Genomic DNA, 18,795 nt, shown 5'->3' with positions numbered 1-18,795 from the left:
CTACCAACATGAAAATGGGGAGTATTCAAAGGCATGAACATCAGGAGGTGAGGATCATGGGGGCCACCAGAGAAAGTGCTCGTCACACCTTGTATATCTGTTTTGTCATTAGTTATTGGATTTTGTCAGTCACCTTTTTAACACCTATTGACACGATCATATGGTTTTTCTTCATTGGTTTGATTATATGATGACTGACACTGATTTTTGGGGTTTTTTTTACACGTCAACCCAACATGGCATTTCAGGGATAAACTCCACTTGGTCAAGAAGAATTATTCATTTTTATCTATGAATTGCTGTAATATTTATACACAGTTTCCCCATCTATATTCATGAGGCATATTCATCTGACGTTTCTTTTCTTGTAATTTCCTTGCCTGTTTTGCCTATCAGGGTAAAACTGGCTTCATAAAATGAGTTGGAAAATGTTCTGTTCATTCCATGAGAAATTGTATAGAATTTGGTATTATTTCCTTATTAAATATTGGCAGATTTTGTCAGTGCAGTCATTCAGGGCCTGCAGTTTTCATTATGGGAATGTTTTTCATTGCAAATTGAATTTTCATAATAGCTGTATGCCACTTCAAACTACCTGTTTCTTTTTAAGTGACCTTTACTACTTTGTGTTTTAGGAAAAATTGTACACTTCATGTAAGTTTTTAAGAAATTATTGCCATATTATTTTTCACAAATTTCTTTATTGATCCTTTCATATCTCTGAGTTATCTAGTGATGCACTTTCATTTTTGGTAGTATGTCTTCTTTCAATTTTTGCTTGATCATCCTGACTAAAGATTTATAAATTGTACTGATCTTTAAAAAAAAACTAGATTTGGTTCTTTTGATTTTTATGTATAGTTTTTCTGTTATTTCCTTTGCCCTAAGATAGTTATGAAGTAACAAGTCATGAAAATCCTGGAATATAAAAACTATAGGTCTGAGTGTAAGTATTTCAGTTTTAATTTTAGATATAAACCTCTCAAGCCACTGGAGAATATCATCACAATAAAACTTAAACTAACTATTTAATGAGAAAAGCAAAGGCCAATATTTAATGAGAAACTACCATGTCTCAGGTTTTTATATACATTATTTCATTTTAATTTTTATAATAACTATATTATATAAATATTATTATTTATTAACTTTTTACTGAAAGGAATGCATGAAACTAGTATTTAAATTCCTAGATTCTCCTCAATATATTTTACCATATCTGAACATTTTTATTTGGTATAATTAAAGGTGTACTTTGAAAATTTTGAAGTATTCATGCTGTTCAACAGTGAGGAAATTATTAATAAACTTGTGGTACATGTGCTGGGTGAATATGACGGTTATATGTAGGAGAGCATTTGTCTCTGCCCAATCAACCCCATTCACTCTTCTTGATCAACTATAATACTAGCTCCTTCATAGCTTTCAACAGCATCCTAGTTTGAATTATGAATTATGTAGTCACGCTTATACAGTGAAATTAAAAGACTAATTATAAAGTAAAGAGAAATGATACAAGTTTGCAGTAATGTTAAAACACTTACTAAGAAATTTGAAATACATGAAAAACATGGTCACGAGAAGGTGGTAGGTATGAGCAATATTTGATTTTCCAAGTGTTCTCTAATATGGTTCTATTCATTTTATAATTTTAAGACTTAAAATGAAAATATTTAGGTGTAAAATGCCTTTCTAGTTAGAGTAGAAACTTTTACATTGGTCTTTTAATCCCACCATATAGAAATTTTAATTTAATTTCATGTGGCTTAACTATTGTATTAGAGATCAGACACCTGAAATATTTTCATTTAACTTATAAAGAAAATGCAATAGGAAGATATAAGTGTTGAAACAAGGGTGTCTGCAACCAATCTTATTCCAGTAATAAAAATAAGCACTTATAACAGTATTTAAAATAGCTGGGCCAGCTGGCACTCACCTGTATTCCCAGATACTCTACTTTGGAGTCTGATACAGGAGGATGACAAGTTGGAAGACAGGCTAGCCAACGCAGTGAGAGCCTGACCAAAAATTAAAAGGGCTGGGCATGTAGCTCACGGGTAGAGCACTTAACTAACATGAATGAGACTCTGGATTCCATTTCCAGTACCACTAAAAAGGAAACAAAAAGGTATTTGAAAGAGTATTCTAGTTAATATGGTTAATATGAAAAGATAAGAATGAAAACAATGCTAAGGCCAGTGAATCATTGTGGGACAAGTAACCATTTAATTGGAGCAAATCTGAGGAATGGATATTATCATTTCACAAATAAAGAAACTGAGCCTTACAAAGTTAATATGTAAAATCTCATATATAATAATTGAAAGAATTGTAGTACAAACAAGGTATTTGGGTCTCTGTGCCCATGTGTTTAACTGCTAAATCATATGGGTGTCTATTTCTATTGTTCTCCTTTTTATGTTGTAGTTTAAATATATTGTTTTAAATTTAGGAAATTAAGAACAAAAATGTTTACTTAGTAGAGAAAAACTATCAATTTATAAAATACATTCTCTGAATTTTTTAACAAATCAGTCAAATGTGGAAGACCATCAAGTCATTTTACAGTAGTAAAATCATTTCATTATTGAGAGCTCCTTACTTAGTATAAAATATTGAATTTCATTTAATAGCCTGGAAGAGAATAAAGGGAACCATGACTGTCATCTTCATCAGGTGTATGTAGCTTGCTAGGAAATATCTTCTCCCTCATAATTCCCCAGATATTCCTCTGAAAATGATGACTATGTTAAGTGGAGCCCCTGTCCCAATTAGAAACTACAGAAATGCACCATAAAGTTAATAAATAAAGTTGAATATCTGCTTAAGGAGACTTACTAACTCTACTTATCAGATAATATCTAATCTATTTTTATTGCCTATTATTTTCCAAATACAACACTTGATGTTCAGGATATTATTTATCCTCATATAATTTATAATTTTATCCTTCCTAGGAATGGAAAAATAGTATAAGTCCTCTACATCTCTAAACAGAATTCACCTATAAGGAAAAAAGCATTAATTTTGAATCTCAGCACAGAGTAACCATCAAAATGAATTAAATTTTAAAATACAGATGCTATTAAATAAGGCAATAAGTGTCTGTGTGTGTGTGTGTGTGTGTGTATTCTTAAGTCTACATTTCTAAGGAAGAAAAGTTCAATATAAAATATCAGCACATATGTATTGTAACCAGGCTGAAAAAATTAGTTTACTTTGTACCCTGGTGTGTCATGTAATTTATTTTTGGTAGTCTAATTTTGCACTTTGAACCTGCAGCATGTAGTTTTTAAGCCCTAAAAGAAATGTCTTACATAAAAAACCAGATTTTTCTGAGGCATAAGCATTGTCAGAGTAATAGCAATATAGAAATAGAGTTTGATCAAATAAATGATACAATACCATTTTGTGCATATATAGAGAGAATAGTGGACTGAGGAAAACCAGATAGTTCTAACTTTCCCTATAACTACAAAAATTAGTATTTTTAAATTCTTTTTACTTATTTATTAATAGTGACTTTTTTATTGTAAACAAATGGGATACATGTTGTTTCTCTATTTGTACATGGAGTCAAGGCATACCATTTGTGTAATCATAAATCTACATAGGGTCATGTTGATTCATTCTGTTATTTTTTTCCCTTCCCCCCCACCTCTCCCACCCCTCTTTTCCCTCTATACAGTCCTTCCTTCCTCCATTCTTACCACCCTCCTTATCCCTAACCCTAAACCTAACCCTAACCCTAAAATAGTGACATTTTTAAAGTCAATTATCAGATTAATGTTTTAACCTTCTTTTACATATATTACATTGAACTTTTTTTTCAAAAGTCATAAGTCACTCTTTTCTATGAATGACCCTGGGAACTAAGACAATAAGAGAGTAATGTTTTAGCTATCCCAGTGACTCAGGAGAGTAAGGCAGGAGGATTGCAAGTTTAAGACTAGCCTCAGCTACTTAGCAAGGCTCTAAGTAACTTAGTGAGGCCCTATCTCAAAATAAAAAATAAAAAGGGCTGGGAATGTGGCTCAGTGGTTAAACACCCCTGGATTCAATCCCCAGTACCAAAAATAAACCTTTTTAACATCTGTGCCATTATCATAAAAACTACCATACTATCAGAGATCTGATATATTACAACAAAGGAAAACACAGAGAAAAATAATTATTTACCATGGATATTTTATTGTCATAGGATCAAATTCAAAACTTTGACTTTGGAATTCAAAGTCCTCTAAATTCTATCCCTTATCACTGATCTTGAATCTTAACCCCCCCCCCTATACTCTCATGCATAGAGTAATCACTTTCGAATGCATCTCTATGTCACCAATCTCAAATATCTTCTTACCTCTACATTATAAAATCTCTTATGCTTTTGTGAATCCTCTTTCTTCAGAGAAAATTTGTGGCAACATTCTCTGTGAAGTCATATTCAAATAAGATAACTCCAAAATACAAAATAGAATAAGATATTTGCAGCAAAATTAACCAATATAACATTGGTGTCCTGACACTGTATAAATAATTGTTAAAAAAAAAAGAGTATAAGAATATTAGTTGTGTTTAATGTAGATTCCCTGAAGCAGATGTTTAGAAATGAATGCAGGCAGTATAAACAGAAGGGAGTGTACTCAGGAGGTGATCTCTGGAAGTGCCTGTTGGGGTGTCATCAGGATATTTACTAGTATAGATCCCTGGGCCTTGATCTCTGGGAACAGTGTAAATCTTACATTGGAGTTGTCAGACACAGTGGGTGAGGGAGTTCAGGTATTATTGCTGCTATTCAGTAGCTGAGATCTGCTTCTGAGGGGGTTTGTTTCAGTGGGATTGTAACCAGCCATGTGAATGAGCAGAGCAGGTTCCAGCCCCTGAAGACCAACAGGCAACAAGGGGCTAGCAGTCAGCAGTTATTCTAGTGTGTGCCACAGTGCAAAGCCTGGGAGAATGGGTGGGACACTGGTAGAAAAATGGTCAAAACAAATAAGCATGATTTTCACAGAAGAGGAAACTTAAATTACTAGTAAAATTATGAGAGAAGATGTTGATAATTAATCATGGAAATGATTATTATTACTGTTTTGCATTTGCATAATTGACAAAATCAAAGATTAAAAAGGACATGGGGAGAAGAAGGTCTTGTACAATGGTGGTTGTGTTATAAATAGATGAAACTGATTTGAATAAAATTTGACTACATATAATGAATTTAAATATTATCTATGACCCAGTAATGACCCTTTTAGGGATGTAACTTAGGTAACCTCTTGTAAAGGTACACAGTAAGAATATATGTCCAAAAGTATTCACAGAAGTAGTGTTTATAATCACGAAGTAAAAATAGAAACAAGTTCATTAGAAGGAGTATAGTAAATAAATTGTGGCATATACATAACTGCATACTATATTATGATGGTCATTTGCATTAAAATGGATAAATCTGAAAAAATCTAATGCTGATTTTAAATGTCTCCACAAATATACACAGTATGATTTGATTTATGTAATGTAAGAAAAATATGCAAAACCACACAATGTTTCTATAAAATAGTTATATAGCAAAGTTATTTAAAAAGCAAAATAATTAACATCATTCAGGAATTTGTGGAGTAAATAAGATGTAACTAGGGAGTGGCACCCAGGGGTCCCTCTGCCTCCACTTCTTTTATTGGTGCATTATAGTTGCCCATACTGATGTGATTTGTTATTGCATATTAGTACATCTACACAATATAACAATATAATTTGGACAATATCACCCTCAGAACTTTCCCCCTCCCTCTGCACTTCCTACCCCTTATTCTCTTTCCTCTACTAATCTCTCTTTCATTTTCATGAGATCCACCTCCATCTTTCTTTTCCTTTTCCTCTCTAGCTTCCTTACATCAGAGAAAACATTCAACCCTTGACCTTCTGAGTTTGACTTATTTCATTTAACATGATGGTCTCTAGTTTCATCCATTTTTCCTGCAAATGACATATTTTTTTTTTTTTTGGCTGAATGAAACTCCTTTGTGTATATATACCACATTTTCTTTATCCATTAATCCACTGATTGACACCTAGACTGGTTCCATAGTTTGAATCTTGTGAAATGTGCTGCTATGAACATGGGTGTGCATGTATCACTGTAACATGATGACTTTAATTCTTCAGAATAAATAAAGGAGTGGTTTAGCTAGGTCATATGGTGGTTCCAGGCCTAGCCTTTTGAGGAGCCTCCATATTGATTTTCATAGTGGTTGTAACTAATTTACAGTCCAACCTACAGTGTAAAAATGTTATTTTCCTCCACATCTTCCCCAGCATTTATGATTATTTGTATTCTTGATGGCTGACGTTCTAACTGATGTGAGATGAAATCTCGGTGTAATTGCTAATGATATTGAACATTTTTTCATATATTTGTTGGCTGTTTTTATTTCTCCTTTTGAGAAATGTCTGTTTAATTCTTTTGCCCATTGATTAATTTGGTTATTTGATTTTTGGATATAAAGTTTTTTGAGTTCTTTATGTATTCAGGATATTAATCCTCTATCAGAAGAGTAGCTAGCAATGATTTTCTCCCATTTTCCCTTCACTTTCTAATTGTTTCCTTTTCTGTACAGAAGTTTTTTAATTTGATGCCATCCCATTTACTCACTCTTGGCATTATTTCCTGAGCTGTAGGGATCCTATTGAGGAAGTCATTGCCCGTGCCTTTGTGCTGTAGTGTTGAAAACCAGAGGCTTCCTGTTTTTCATTTTATTATATACATGCATATATTCTTTTATGTATAGAAAATATTTCATAACAAAGATTTGGCAGAAGAAGAGAAACTATGAAATGAAATTCAGATATAATGTCCCACAAGTAGGAGGAGAATCAGGATAACTGTTGTGCTAGAAGCAAAGAAGGCAAGAGTAGTCAACAATGGCAACAGTTGCTAGGCAGTGTGCGATACATAAAGAGATGAAGCTAATGGAATTGGGACTTAAGAGGTCATTAGAGCCTTTGGTGAGGGCAGGTTTAGTGATGGAGTTGGGGTACATGCCAAGAAACAATGGTTTGAGGTGAAAAGCAATGAGCACAAGCAGATCATTAAACCATTTTGGCAGAAAAATCTAAGGAAGCAGATAGGTTATAATTTGAGCAAAAGACAAATTTGAATGCTGTTTAGAAGTATTTTATGAAAGAACATAATCTGGACTAGACTGCAGATATATATTAAAAATACTTAAATAGAAATTTACTTATAGGAAACAATTCAATATTATTCCAAAAAAAATTCTGCTGGAGAAACTTTGATCATTTTTAGTGAAATATGATATTTTAAATAATTATCTAGTTTCTAAAATTTCCCCAAGAAATATTTTCTTAATTTCTAATGCCTCTTATACCCTCTATGTTTAATTGCCTTTTCAATGTTCTTCTTCATTTTTAACAAACATGAATTAAACCAAATTGTAATATGCAAGCACCTTTAATGTAAATTCCTTTACATTAAAGAAATTATTAGTGAAGGTGTCAACATATTCCTCCTCTTTTCAAATTGGACAGCTTTCTTCATCTTGGTAACAAATTATAGACAGTTTTTGATGATTAACTGAAACCATTAAATATATAGATATTCTTGCTTGACTACATGAATATTCTATTGAGAAAGTAATGTTAATCTTAAAATTAAAAAGAAAACATGACATACAACTTGAGAGTTCCATTAAAAAAATGCCTTGACTGGTATACATAATGTTAGGCCAGCTGTAAGAGATGCTGTCACTAACTTTAGCAGTAACATAAATCTCAGTATAGGAGAGCAGCATGGAGGTGGGTGAATGCCATTTATTTTAATAACAGGCAAAATTTTCAAGCTGTAACAACATGCTCAATAAATTCTTCCATTACTGTGATACCGTAAAAGGAGAGTTGGAAAATGTATTACATGTCTATTTTTTCTTTTCAGAGATATATATTTTTGTTCTGTTTCTATAGCAACACTGATACAGTGACTAAAACTTTAACTCCCTTTTAGACTCCCTGATGGCTTCACGCAGCTTCTAAACCTGACCCAGCTCTACCTGAATGACGCCTTTCTTGAGTTTCTTCCAGCCAATTTTGGAAGGTAAGAATAAGAAATATGAATTATGCAATTTCGTTTCATATTCAGTAAGTTCTTCATGAGCACCAGCAGATGAGGTTTCAAAAGTGACAGTTGTGATTAAAGATAGAGCTCATTATTATGCAATAAATAAGACTTAATTAATGAAACTTTCTGAAAAAATAAAATTAGGTCTTCACATAGCATTAATAATCAAATAAATTCTAGATGAATTAGGGAGTTAAAAATAAAGTAAAAAATTATCTGGAAAAACAATGCAGATGAATATTAATGGCTCTTGGGTTATGAAATACATTTATAGGTACAGAAGCAAAGGAAATTTTTGGTTGGATTTGACTGCCCAATTACTCTTAAAATAAAATAAATCAGAAAGCCAATATTTAAGGAACACAATGAACTAGGAAAGTATTTTTATTATATATTACAAACAAAATATTTATTCCCTAATATATAAATAATTCTTACAAATGAATATGAAGATAGAGATCTTGAGGGAAAAGGGATAATTACTGTCCACAAGCAATTTATAATAAACATACAAATGACAAGTGAACTCATGAAAAATGTTTATTTTCACAATTAATAAATATAATACAAATTAAAATGATAAAGGGTCTTTTTGTCCTAGTATATTACAAAAACTGTTTGTGGAGTATGAGGACAGAGATAATAACCTTGTGGTCTGCTCATGGATCTGGAGACTGTTATAACTTCATGTGGGGCAGCATGCTTTAAAAGCATTAAAAATATTTACAGTAATTTCCTTTGTAATTTGTTACTAGAAGTCTCTTTTATTTAATACCTTTTTAGATGTTGATAGACCTTTATTTTATTCATTCATTTTTATGTGGTGCTGGGACTTGAACCCAGTGTCACACATGCTAGGCAAGTGCTCTGCCACTGGGCCACAATGCCAGCCCCTAGCAGTCTCTTGTACCATCATCAGATATCACACTTGGACTTATGAACATGTATATTTATCATTATTGACAAAATGAAAACAGGGATGGCACATCTAGATTGGCTAGTTATATTATGGTTTATCCCTATAATAATACTATAGCAATTAACAATCTTTCTTTAGAAAAATATTTTTTAAAAATTCCTATAATAAATTGAGGAGTGTGTTATAACAAAATTGTATTGACTAATTCTCCACTATGAATATGCACAAAATAAGGGACTGGTTACTCTGAAGTGAAATTATGAGTAACTTTCATTCTCATTTACATATTTTTAGAAAATATTTTCCAGGTGCTTTTTTGTGTAGAAGACATATCTTAAGAGTCAAAACATTTTTTTAATTTATTTATTTATTTAGTTTATTTTTACAGACTGCATTTTGATTCATTGTACACAAATGGGGTATATAATTTCATTTCTATGGTTTTGCACAATGTAGATTCATACCATTCATGTAATCATACATGTACATAGGGTCATGATGTCTGTTTCATTCCACCATTTTTCACACCCCCCTCTCTCTCATTCCCCTCTACATAATCTAAAGTTCCTCCATTCTTTTCTTTCTCCTGACTCCCCCACCACTATTATATATCCTCATCCACTTATCAGGGAAAACATTCAACCTTTGGTTTTGGGGATTTAATTTCATTGTCAGCTGCATTTTTCTAAATGATTACCTTTGAAATTGTTCAAACAATAGATCAAGCATAATTGAATACCTATCTGTTAACAGAAGCTAGTTGTTGACTTTAAGAACTCAGTGGAATGAGGAAGTCACTCAACCTGCAGCAGCTTCCATTCACATACTGAGAGCACAGGAGCCATTCCCAGATTCCTTCACTTCTGTGAATCACAATATTACAACAGCTGCGAGCACCATGTACTTGGGCAGGGTTTGAAACTCACAGATTTTTTAGAAAGCGTTTGCCTGGCTTCTAAGTGTGAATTGGAGCTTCACCATCTATCCATATAAACTAGAATTGCCCTTCTGGTACTGACCACAACACTACAATATGATTTTAAATTACCAAATCATTAAATATTTAATTATCACCCTAAGACAATTTTTCTCTTGAATTTTTGTCAGTTCTCTTTTGTCCTAAAGTGAGAACAAGATGTAGGCGAACAGAGAACACAGTATCAATACCAAAACTAGAATTAGGATTTAAGTTTTATGTAAATTGTGTGCCAATATATGCTGTTTCTTTATTATAATCTAAAAAGATTTTTTAAAATCATTTGAGTAGCTTAACAAAAGGAAGCTTAAATTCCCTTCCAAGACCTAAGATTCTGTATTCTTAAAATCCAAAATCAGTCTCATAATAGCTTCATACTAGTGTAATTGTCTAAAACATATGAGGCATATAAATGCATAAGAATCATTTTATTGGTATATCACCAATTGTCTGATGAACTGAATTACTTTATTTCATGTTGAGATTGATTCATACAATTTAAATTAAATTAGAAACTTAATAGGAGGCAAGACAAAAAGGGAAAGGAAAAGAGATCTAGACAAATACCTAAAAGCATAATAAATATAGGTTGATACCTCTGAAATAGCTCAAATAGTGAAATATTCCTAGAGTAGAAAGATTTCAGAGAATTCAGTTAATAACTGTTTCAAAGTAACCTTATCTGAGTACCTTTTAAAGCTCAGTATGAACATGAATCTCAATAGTGTGTCCCAGACTGCAGACCTTAACAAGTGAGATGCATTCCTAATCACAAACAGCACCCCAGCGCCAAGAGCTATGAACACCTTTCAACCTCTGCACATGATTCCTCCAACCCCAGGATTGTCATAGAACAGGTGACAACACAGGTGTTCAAATGAACATCCTTTGGGAAATGTTAAAATGTGTACCTTAGCATCAATAAAATATGGTATGCTACAACATTTTCCCCATCTTTCCATTGTGTAACTAATGAAATTAGCAATCATTAATATTCATTACAACTTAAACTAGAAATTATGCTTCACATGTATTCTATCATTTAATCTTTTAAGCCCCATGAATTTGGTACTGTTATGGCACACTTGTAGATGAAGAAACTAAAATCAGAAGGTGTTAATTAATTTGCAATGTCACAGAGGCAGAATATGAAAGACTGTAGACTGTTCAGATCTGTTTTTTAAAAACCCAAGTTGTTTTTGTTTTTCTATGTCATTTGCTTTTCAAGTCCATTTATGGTCTCTTGAGGAAAAGTATCACTTTATTCCAGTGAATACAGCACCTAATATTTAGTATACATTCAATAATCTGTTCAATGCATGAGATTTAATATAATAGTCAATATATTTTTATAAAACATTAGAAATTTAGAAGACTTAGATTCAAAGATACCTTTGAATTATCTTTACTTTTAGAAAAATGATTTGTCATTGACTACTGTAGCTGTGATCTTATTTTAATCAATTTACATATCTCTTCAAAATCTGGAACAATACTAAAAACTATTTCAGCATAGTTATTTGGAAAATAATAATTATAATTCATTTTTCTATCATAGTAACTTTTTATTCAGAAGGAGTGAAAATGTAATTTCTTTTTCTCTAGGCTTGTCAAATTGCGAATCTTGGAGCTAAGAGAAAATCACCTGAAAACTCTACCAAAGTAAGTTATTGTGCATTTTCTAAATTTTGAAATATGATTTGGGGCTAGTAGGAAAAGTAGCTATTTATATTTATGTGGGCTGTTTTACCATTATGCTACAAATTCTTCCTTGACTGCTTCTTCCTTCTCTTGGTAAGAAGGAGAAAGTATGAATACTTTCTATTAATAAGTTCAGTACCACTGTATGAGATTCATATTAAATAGGAATATATAGCTTATAAAACTGTATCATTACTAGTACAAATGGGAAGAGTCCGTTTCAGGTTCTCATGGCCACAAAAAAAAAAATACTTGCCAAAACATTATTGCACTAAAACCTAGGAAACTGTCATTTTTATATCTGAAAATGACAATTTCACAGGGTATAACTTAAAAGGATGCTTATTTCTGTAAGATAATTTATGGGTTGTGATATTTTTCAGTTTTTAAATCAAGACTATGCCAGAAATTTTTAGAAAAAAAATGATGAAAAAATTTTAAGAAATTCTAAAGTGTTTTAACAAAAAAGAAAGTTATATATTCTTGAATTTTTTCCTTTTTACTAGTCTATTTAAAATTTGGTTTATATAAATATATAGGATATTTAAAGTAAATATGCTTTGTTTTACCCTGTTTTCCTTTCTTCATTTCTAACAATAGAATTTTGTGTTATAGTCATAATTATTTTTGAAAGTCAAAAAGTATTTATGATAAATCGGTATGACTTATATGTTAGGATTAAAATATGTACTGTGTTGCTATTTTACCTTCTTTTAGTATTACAGAAAAACTTAAGAAAACAGTGATTAATTTTATTTTAACAGAACTTAGATCCCTCTGATGAACCAAAAGTTAATCTTATTTTTTTCCCTAAGCAAAATATACTAAATTTCATTGTTTTTTTAAAATCAATGTCAATAACATACCTTCAAGTTCAATGCATGATATGATTTATGAAATATAGTCCTTGCAAAATAGTGACTTAATTATGATAACTTACAAAAAGGATATGAAATCCATTTAAATACATATGTAGAGGATGCATCTGTGCATTCCTCCATAAGAAGCAAGCACAGAAAGGAGGAAACTGCTCTGTTTTTCAATACCCCGCACTTTTGAGTAATACCCTTTTCTAAGGTAGAGCATCTTGCGTGGGCCTAATTCAAGACACCTTGCCCGGGTTGGAGGGTATGTTGTTAGTTTTGCATTGCTGTGACAAATGCCTGAGATAAATAACCTAAAAGGAGGAAATTTAAACATGGCTAAGTGGAAACTAAACCAAAATGAAAGAGCATTTATTCCTTTCATCTAAATATATATTTAGTTGAAGAAGAAAATACTGAGTATGGAGGAGAATCTGGACTGCTGTCAAGTCCTTGATTTAAAATAGAAAATAAAACCTGACATAGATTGTCAGATATTTTCAATAAATATTTATAAAAATATTTTTCATTGGTCTTTGTGTAAATATCTCAGGATCAGGAATCTGGGAGAGGCTAGATGCAGGTAATACTGTCTCAGGATCTCTCACAATCTTACAATCCAGCTGGAATCCTGTCATCTAACTTGCTTCTAATCTCACTCAGGCATTATTTGGCAAATGTGTTTCTCACTTATCATAGGGTAGAGGTTTACTTCTTGGCTTTGCCCATGAACTTCTCTCTCAGGCTACTCATAGTTTGGGATCTTGTTTCCCCCAGAGATGACTACAAAGAGAGAATCCAAGACAGAGCCTTGGTCCTTTTATCGTCTGATCTCAGAAGTGACACACCATGACTTCTGCCATACATGCTGTTGGTTCAGAGATCAAATCTGGCATGGTGTGCAGAATTACATGAATGTGAATTTCTAGAGCCAGATATTCTTTGGGGTCATTGTAGAGGTTCCTACCATGTCCGGTGCTTACATGGTCTGAAATTTCAATTTGAGCAGTGTACCAGATACATCAGATGCAGAAAGAGGGCTGGCAAGTCAAGTTCATGGGTAATTTCCATGATGGCACAGCATTTCCTCTTTCCAAAATTCTTCAGCTGTGCTGGGGTTCCTCCTGAACAAAATGAGTTTGTTCTCATTATAGAGTCTTTACAATGGTTGCTTCTCTCTCTAGCGTTCCCTGCATGGTAGGGCTTCCTTAGGATTCATGTTTTTATTTAGAGATTGCCTCCTCAGAGGCCTTCTCCAATCACATCATATAAAATTGTGTCCTCAGTCTTTATACCATTTCATTTTCCATTTGGTTTTCTTCATAGTATTTATGATTCTCTGAATTATGCTGATTCTTTGTTTACTTGGAGATTACCTCCTCAGAAAAATTTAAGTTCCATTAAAGAGAGACTTATTTTCTGTGTTGTCACTGCTGATTGGGCAGTGCCTGGAACACTGTAGGCACTCAGTAAACCGAGCAAAAGGCTGATATATTGATTCACAAGGAAAGTGGTCATATGACCTGGACAGCTTGTGTCACTTGATTATTTTTCCCCTTGGAAAACTATATGAAACGTCAAATATATCAAATGAGTCTTTGGTGACTATCATTAAATCAGGTAAGAACAAATGATTGGAGGTTCTCAATAGTTGAGATTTGAATTTTAAACCTCCCCTTGCTTCCTCCCCACCCCTCTTTTTTTCTCTCCTCCTCCCCACATTGGACAATAGTTAATTCATAAGGGAAGAAAATAACTTGAAATTTTAAAAAACAATATTTATAATATTAAAGGAAATCCAAAAGTATTGTAATATATTTACTTGCTTATTTATTAGAATGTGACACATTAAGTAAAGATAAGAGTGAAAGAAAAAGAATGACTTTTAAAAATAAAATTTATGAACAATTTCCACAAAAGTAACAAAATAGTATAAAATGGTTAGTAATGATGATAGATTTATCTTTAAATAAAACCATTCCATATTTGTAAGAAGAATTTTTCTAGTATCTTGAAGTTAAAATAGGGCCTTATATGTTGACAATTAATTTTTTTCAACTTATACTAACATGTATTATGTAAATACACATGTAAGAGTTGTAAAACTACTAATACAAAGAAAGAGATACATAGATTAGGTTAATATTAATATTCATATTTTCCCACCTCTGATGTACAAGGAGTGAAGTATATTTCAGTCTGCCATTATAAAACACTGACTAGTGGAGTGTTTAAAATATGTTCCAGCAAGCTTACTTGGGCTGTATCAGTAAATGGAGTCAAGCCTGATGAACATACCTAAAATGGAATAAATTCAATGAACTTGATAGATAAGAAACTTTTGGGGTTGTGGAAAAGCAGTTCAAAGTGGAGAGAGAAGTCAGAGGCCATGGCAACTTCTCTTGGGTCATGAACCATTATGAGAATATAAAATAAAGCTATAGAATCTGGAAAAGTGTTAATTCTGAAATTCCAATCTATTCCCAATATTTTCATGGACAATTGTTAACATTCACATTTATATTTTCACTTAGAAATAAAATATTTACCTTTTTGTAAAGGAGATCATTTTAATACTATAACATTTCTAGTATAGTCACTCAAAAAGAGAACATTTTGCTAAGCAAATTTTCCTTTGTGTTATTAATAGGATAACATTTTATTATTATCTATGAAATCTTGAACTTCCCTTAGTAATAAATGATTTAAAGGAAAATTGAGGAAATTTTCTTTTGCGTTGTTAATAGGACTACATTACATTTTATTATCAATGAAGTTCTGAAGTTTCCTAAGTAAAAAGTACTATAGAATAATTTAGGAAACATTTTCTGAGTACAACATAAATGATAATTTGAAACTACTAAACTACGTATGCTAGATAGTTAGTAAATGGTGTGTTTATTGTTTATATGATTTCATTTCTTAGGTATCATTGTTTTTTTTAAGAGATGTTCCCCCAGAAAATAGATTCAGAAACTTTGTAGTCTTCCCTTTTTGTGAATTTCTAGGAATCCTTGGGCAGCTGACAGAACTTTGGTAGGTCTGAGGATTAGATGGAGCAATGTCTTACTGTTGATTTCCTACTTTGGATGGTTACCTTTTAGATGTATAGAAGAATGTCTTTATTTTTAGGAAACACACACAGTGGTATCTCAGAATGATGTGGTACCTGCTTAGCAATTTATTCTCAAAGTCATTCCAAAAGAATAACTTCTATAATATTTTCAATGTTTGTATAATTTTATGATTTTTAAAATAGAAATTTCCTCTTCCTTATTTATCAATTGTATTATTAGTTATCATTATCAACATAATGAATAAAAATTCTTAAAATAATGTGGGTCATGAATTGGACAGATGACTAACTCATTTTCTATTCTCACTTAAATGTCCTATTAATGAATTCATCTCACTTGGCAGTACTATTTCTATTTATTTCAATGAAATATATCAATAGGTTCCTTAGTACTGTTGTAACAAAAATTCCATTGTCAGGCACAGCTTACTGAATGGTTTTTTGATGTTGCTATTTACTATGGTTTTATAATTCTATATTGTAACTGTAATGCACAATTGGATATATATATGTTTTCATAATTATATTACCTTGTGCTTTTACCAGTGTATATCAGTTTACAGGGCATGGTATTTTTGCTGAACCCATGGCACTGTCCCATTGGGGGATATGTTTATCAAATTGACTACATGACAATCTAACTAATCAAGGGTGACCAAAGTAGTGCTCTCTGGGTTTATAGAATTGTACACAAATCAGTTATTTTCTTCATATCTTCTAACTTGATGCTTTATTTTTACTTCAAGGAAATGAGCAATATTATGACATCTACATTTAAAACATTCTAAAATTATAATGCATTATAACAATGTGATTATTAGAATCTCTTCTAAGATATTAAATTGTACTTTCCATAGAGTCACAAAAGGAAAGATTGTGAGCTCTGTTCTGTGAACTAATTATGGTTCTTTTTAAACCTTGTACTTTCATCATAAAATGGAGAACATTATGGTTAGCTAAGGTACAAGTTCAGTGAGGGGCTGGGGGCACAAAAACCACATAACACTGTGATAACAATCGCTCCTGTCAGAGTCTTTAATCAATAGCTTCTTTGATCCCTGATGATTACATTTACTGAAAGATGAAAACTGCTGCCCTGTGTAATAGTGAGGTTGAAAGCTGTGGCTTCTGTTTTATGAGATCTCAAGGTTTCGGCTCTCACAGAACAATTAGCCTGTACTCTGGTCCTTTCTCATCTGAGAAGAGCCACAATGTCCTTGAGTGTGTATATGATTCCTGCCAAACCTAGATTTGTACTCAGGCCCTTGTGACTGATTTGCTGAGTTATTTGCCTTCTCTGAACCTCAGTGATCTTATTTTAAGAGTATATTTTGAGTAATAGTTGAAAATATCTTGTTATCATTCAGAGCCAGAAAAATTTTTAAACAAAATTACTGTATACCAGCACTTAGAAAATTTGTGGGTATTCAGAAAAATTGGCATGAGTTATATTTTTTTTTTTACTACTTAAAAGTCTCTTTATCATAAGGGGTATAGTATTTTTTAGGGGTTTTTTTTCCTAATAAAAGTCTTAATAGTATATGATACTAACAGCTTTCTTATCTAACAGTATTTAATGAGTAATCACACAGATAGTTGTCTCTAATCCTCAATAAAGTATATAAAAAGTTTAACTATATTTAATAATTAAATCTTAAAGATCTGTGTTTTCATTTTATAATTGGTAATTCCATTGGGTAATGAATCAAGTATTGAACCTAGATAATACAGACTTAGCAAAATTGAACAGCAACACTCAAGTAGCATCAGGAAGGGTCCATAACCAACATTTTGTCTTCATGTACTTTTACAACTTCATTCACTAAAGATTTGCACAACCAAACAACCTAAGGTGAATGTATCCCCCTTTATAACTTCTGCATAAATTTACCATCTTTACTAAAGGCTCAGGGTTTTGTTTTTTTTTTGTTTTTTTTTTTTTTGTGGGGGGAGGGTTTGGGCAGGGGTACTGGGGATTGAACTTGGAGGCACTTGACCACTGAGCCACATCCCCAGCCCTATTTCATATTTTATTTAGAGACAAGGTCTCAGTGAGTTGCTTAGTGCCTCGCTTTTGCTGAAACTGGCTTTGAACTCACTTATCCCCCTGCCTCAGCCTCCAGAGCCGCTGGATTACAGGCATGCCCCACGGTGTCAAGCTAAAGGCTCATTTTGAATGTCATACCAATACTCACTTTTTTCTCATTGTCTCAAGCCAGAAAAATATACAAAGATCCTAGTTGACAGATCTATGACTGCAGTCTCAAGTACCACCTGTGTGCTGATGACTTGCCAACACTTATATCCAACCTGAGCTTTTCACCCCAATTCCACTTCCACATTCCAATAGCCAAATCTTCAAATGGAATATTTCATGACATGTCAAAACTTAAATCTTCCTTGTCCCACTCCTCTGCCCACCACCCCACAACAAAACAGAACAAAACCTCTGGGGTTCTTCCTACATATAATCCAGTGACAGTGCCACTCAGCTCATTACAGAAATGAGAGATACCTATCCATTTTTCCTTTCCTACTACCCCCTAATCTCTGGCCATTAACTTACATCACATCTGAGCCTCCTCCTTTCCCACTGGTATCACCCTTCTTGAGTTTCCTAATAATATTTGCCTTTGCCTCCAACAATTCCCCCTTCCTCTGGTCTCTCATTAGAATCCATCCTCCTTTTTGCTGTCAGAGCTCCCTCACTAAAACATACCATGAAACAGTTCAATTCAAAAGCTCACAATGGCTGCTCACAGTATTCAAAAAACTGACACATCAAGATCCATCTTGGCTCGGAGTCAACATTTCTTGCTTCATTATCTCCCAACATTTTCACCATCCCACAGGGTCTCTGCCATACATATCCAGGACACAATGCAGTTTTGTATTTCTCAGCATCTTTCTTGAGACCTTCCCATTATTGTCTAAAAAACCCTAAATTATTCCATGACATTCCATCACTTTTGTCATGAAATTAACCACAAGTTCTGTATTTCGATTGGTAGCTTGGAAATTATGCCAGAGTTTTTTCAAGGCAAAGTTTCCACAGAAATTTTGATCTGATTATAGTTTTATTCAGAAATCTAATAAGCTTAATTCTGTGAATTTTTTGTTGTCTTG

The 18,795-nt window shown here is 32.6% G+C and overlaps 1 protein-coding gene across 2 annotated transcripts in view; it reads left to right on the top strand.

The window, feature by feature from the left end:
• Nucleotides 1-18,795, top strand: part of Lrrc7 (leucine rich repeat containing 7) — a 518,752-nt gene that overhangs the window by 254,264 nt on the left and 245,693 nt on the right. For both annotated transcript variants that reach the window (XM_047519214.1, XM_047519218.1), the window contains 2 exons: nucleotides 8,021-8,110; nucleotides 11,635-11,691. In XM_047519214.1, coding sequence (XP_047375170.1) covers nucleotides 8,021-8,110; nucleotides 11,635-11,691 — 147 coding nt within the window. The remainder of the gene's footprint in view (nucleotides 1-8,020; nucleotides 8,111-11,634; nucleotides 11,692-18,795) is intronic.

This window comes from Sciurus carolinensis, chromosome 1 (assembly GCF_902686445.1).
Source record: "Sciurus carolinensis chromosome 1, mSciCar1.2, whole genome shotgun sequence".
In the NCBI taxonomy this organism is placed as follows: domain Eukaryota; kingdom Metazoa; phylum Chordata; class Mammalia; order Rodentia; family Sciuridae; genus Sciurus; species Sciurus carolinensis.
Note: the sequence above shows the minus strand (reverse complement) of the source record. Positions and strands in the feature narration are given on the sequence as shown.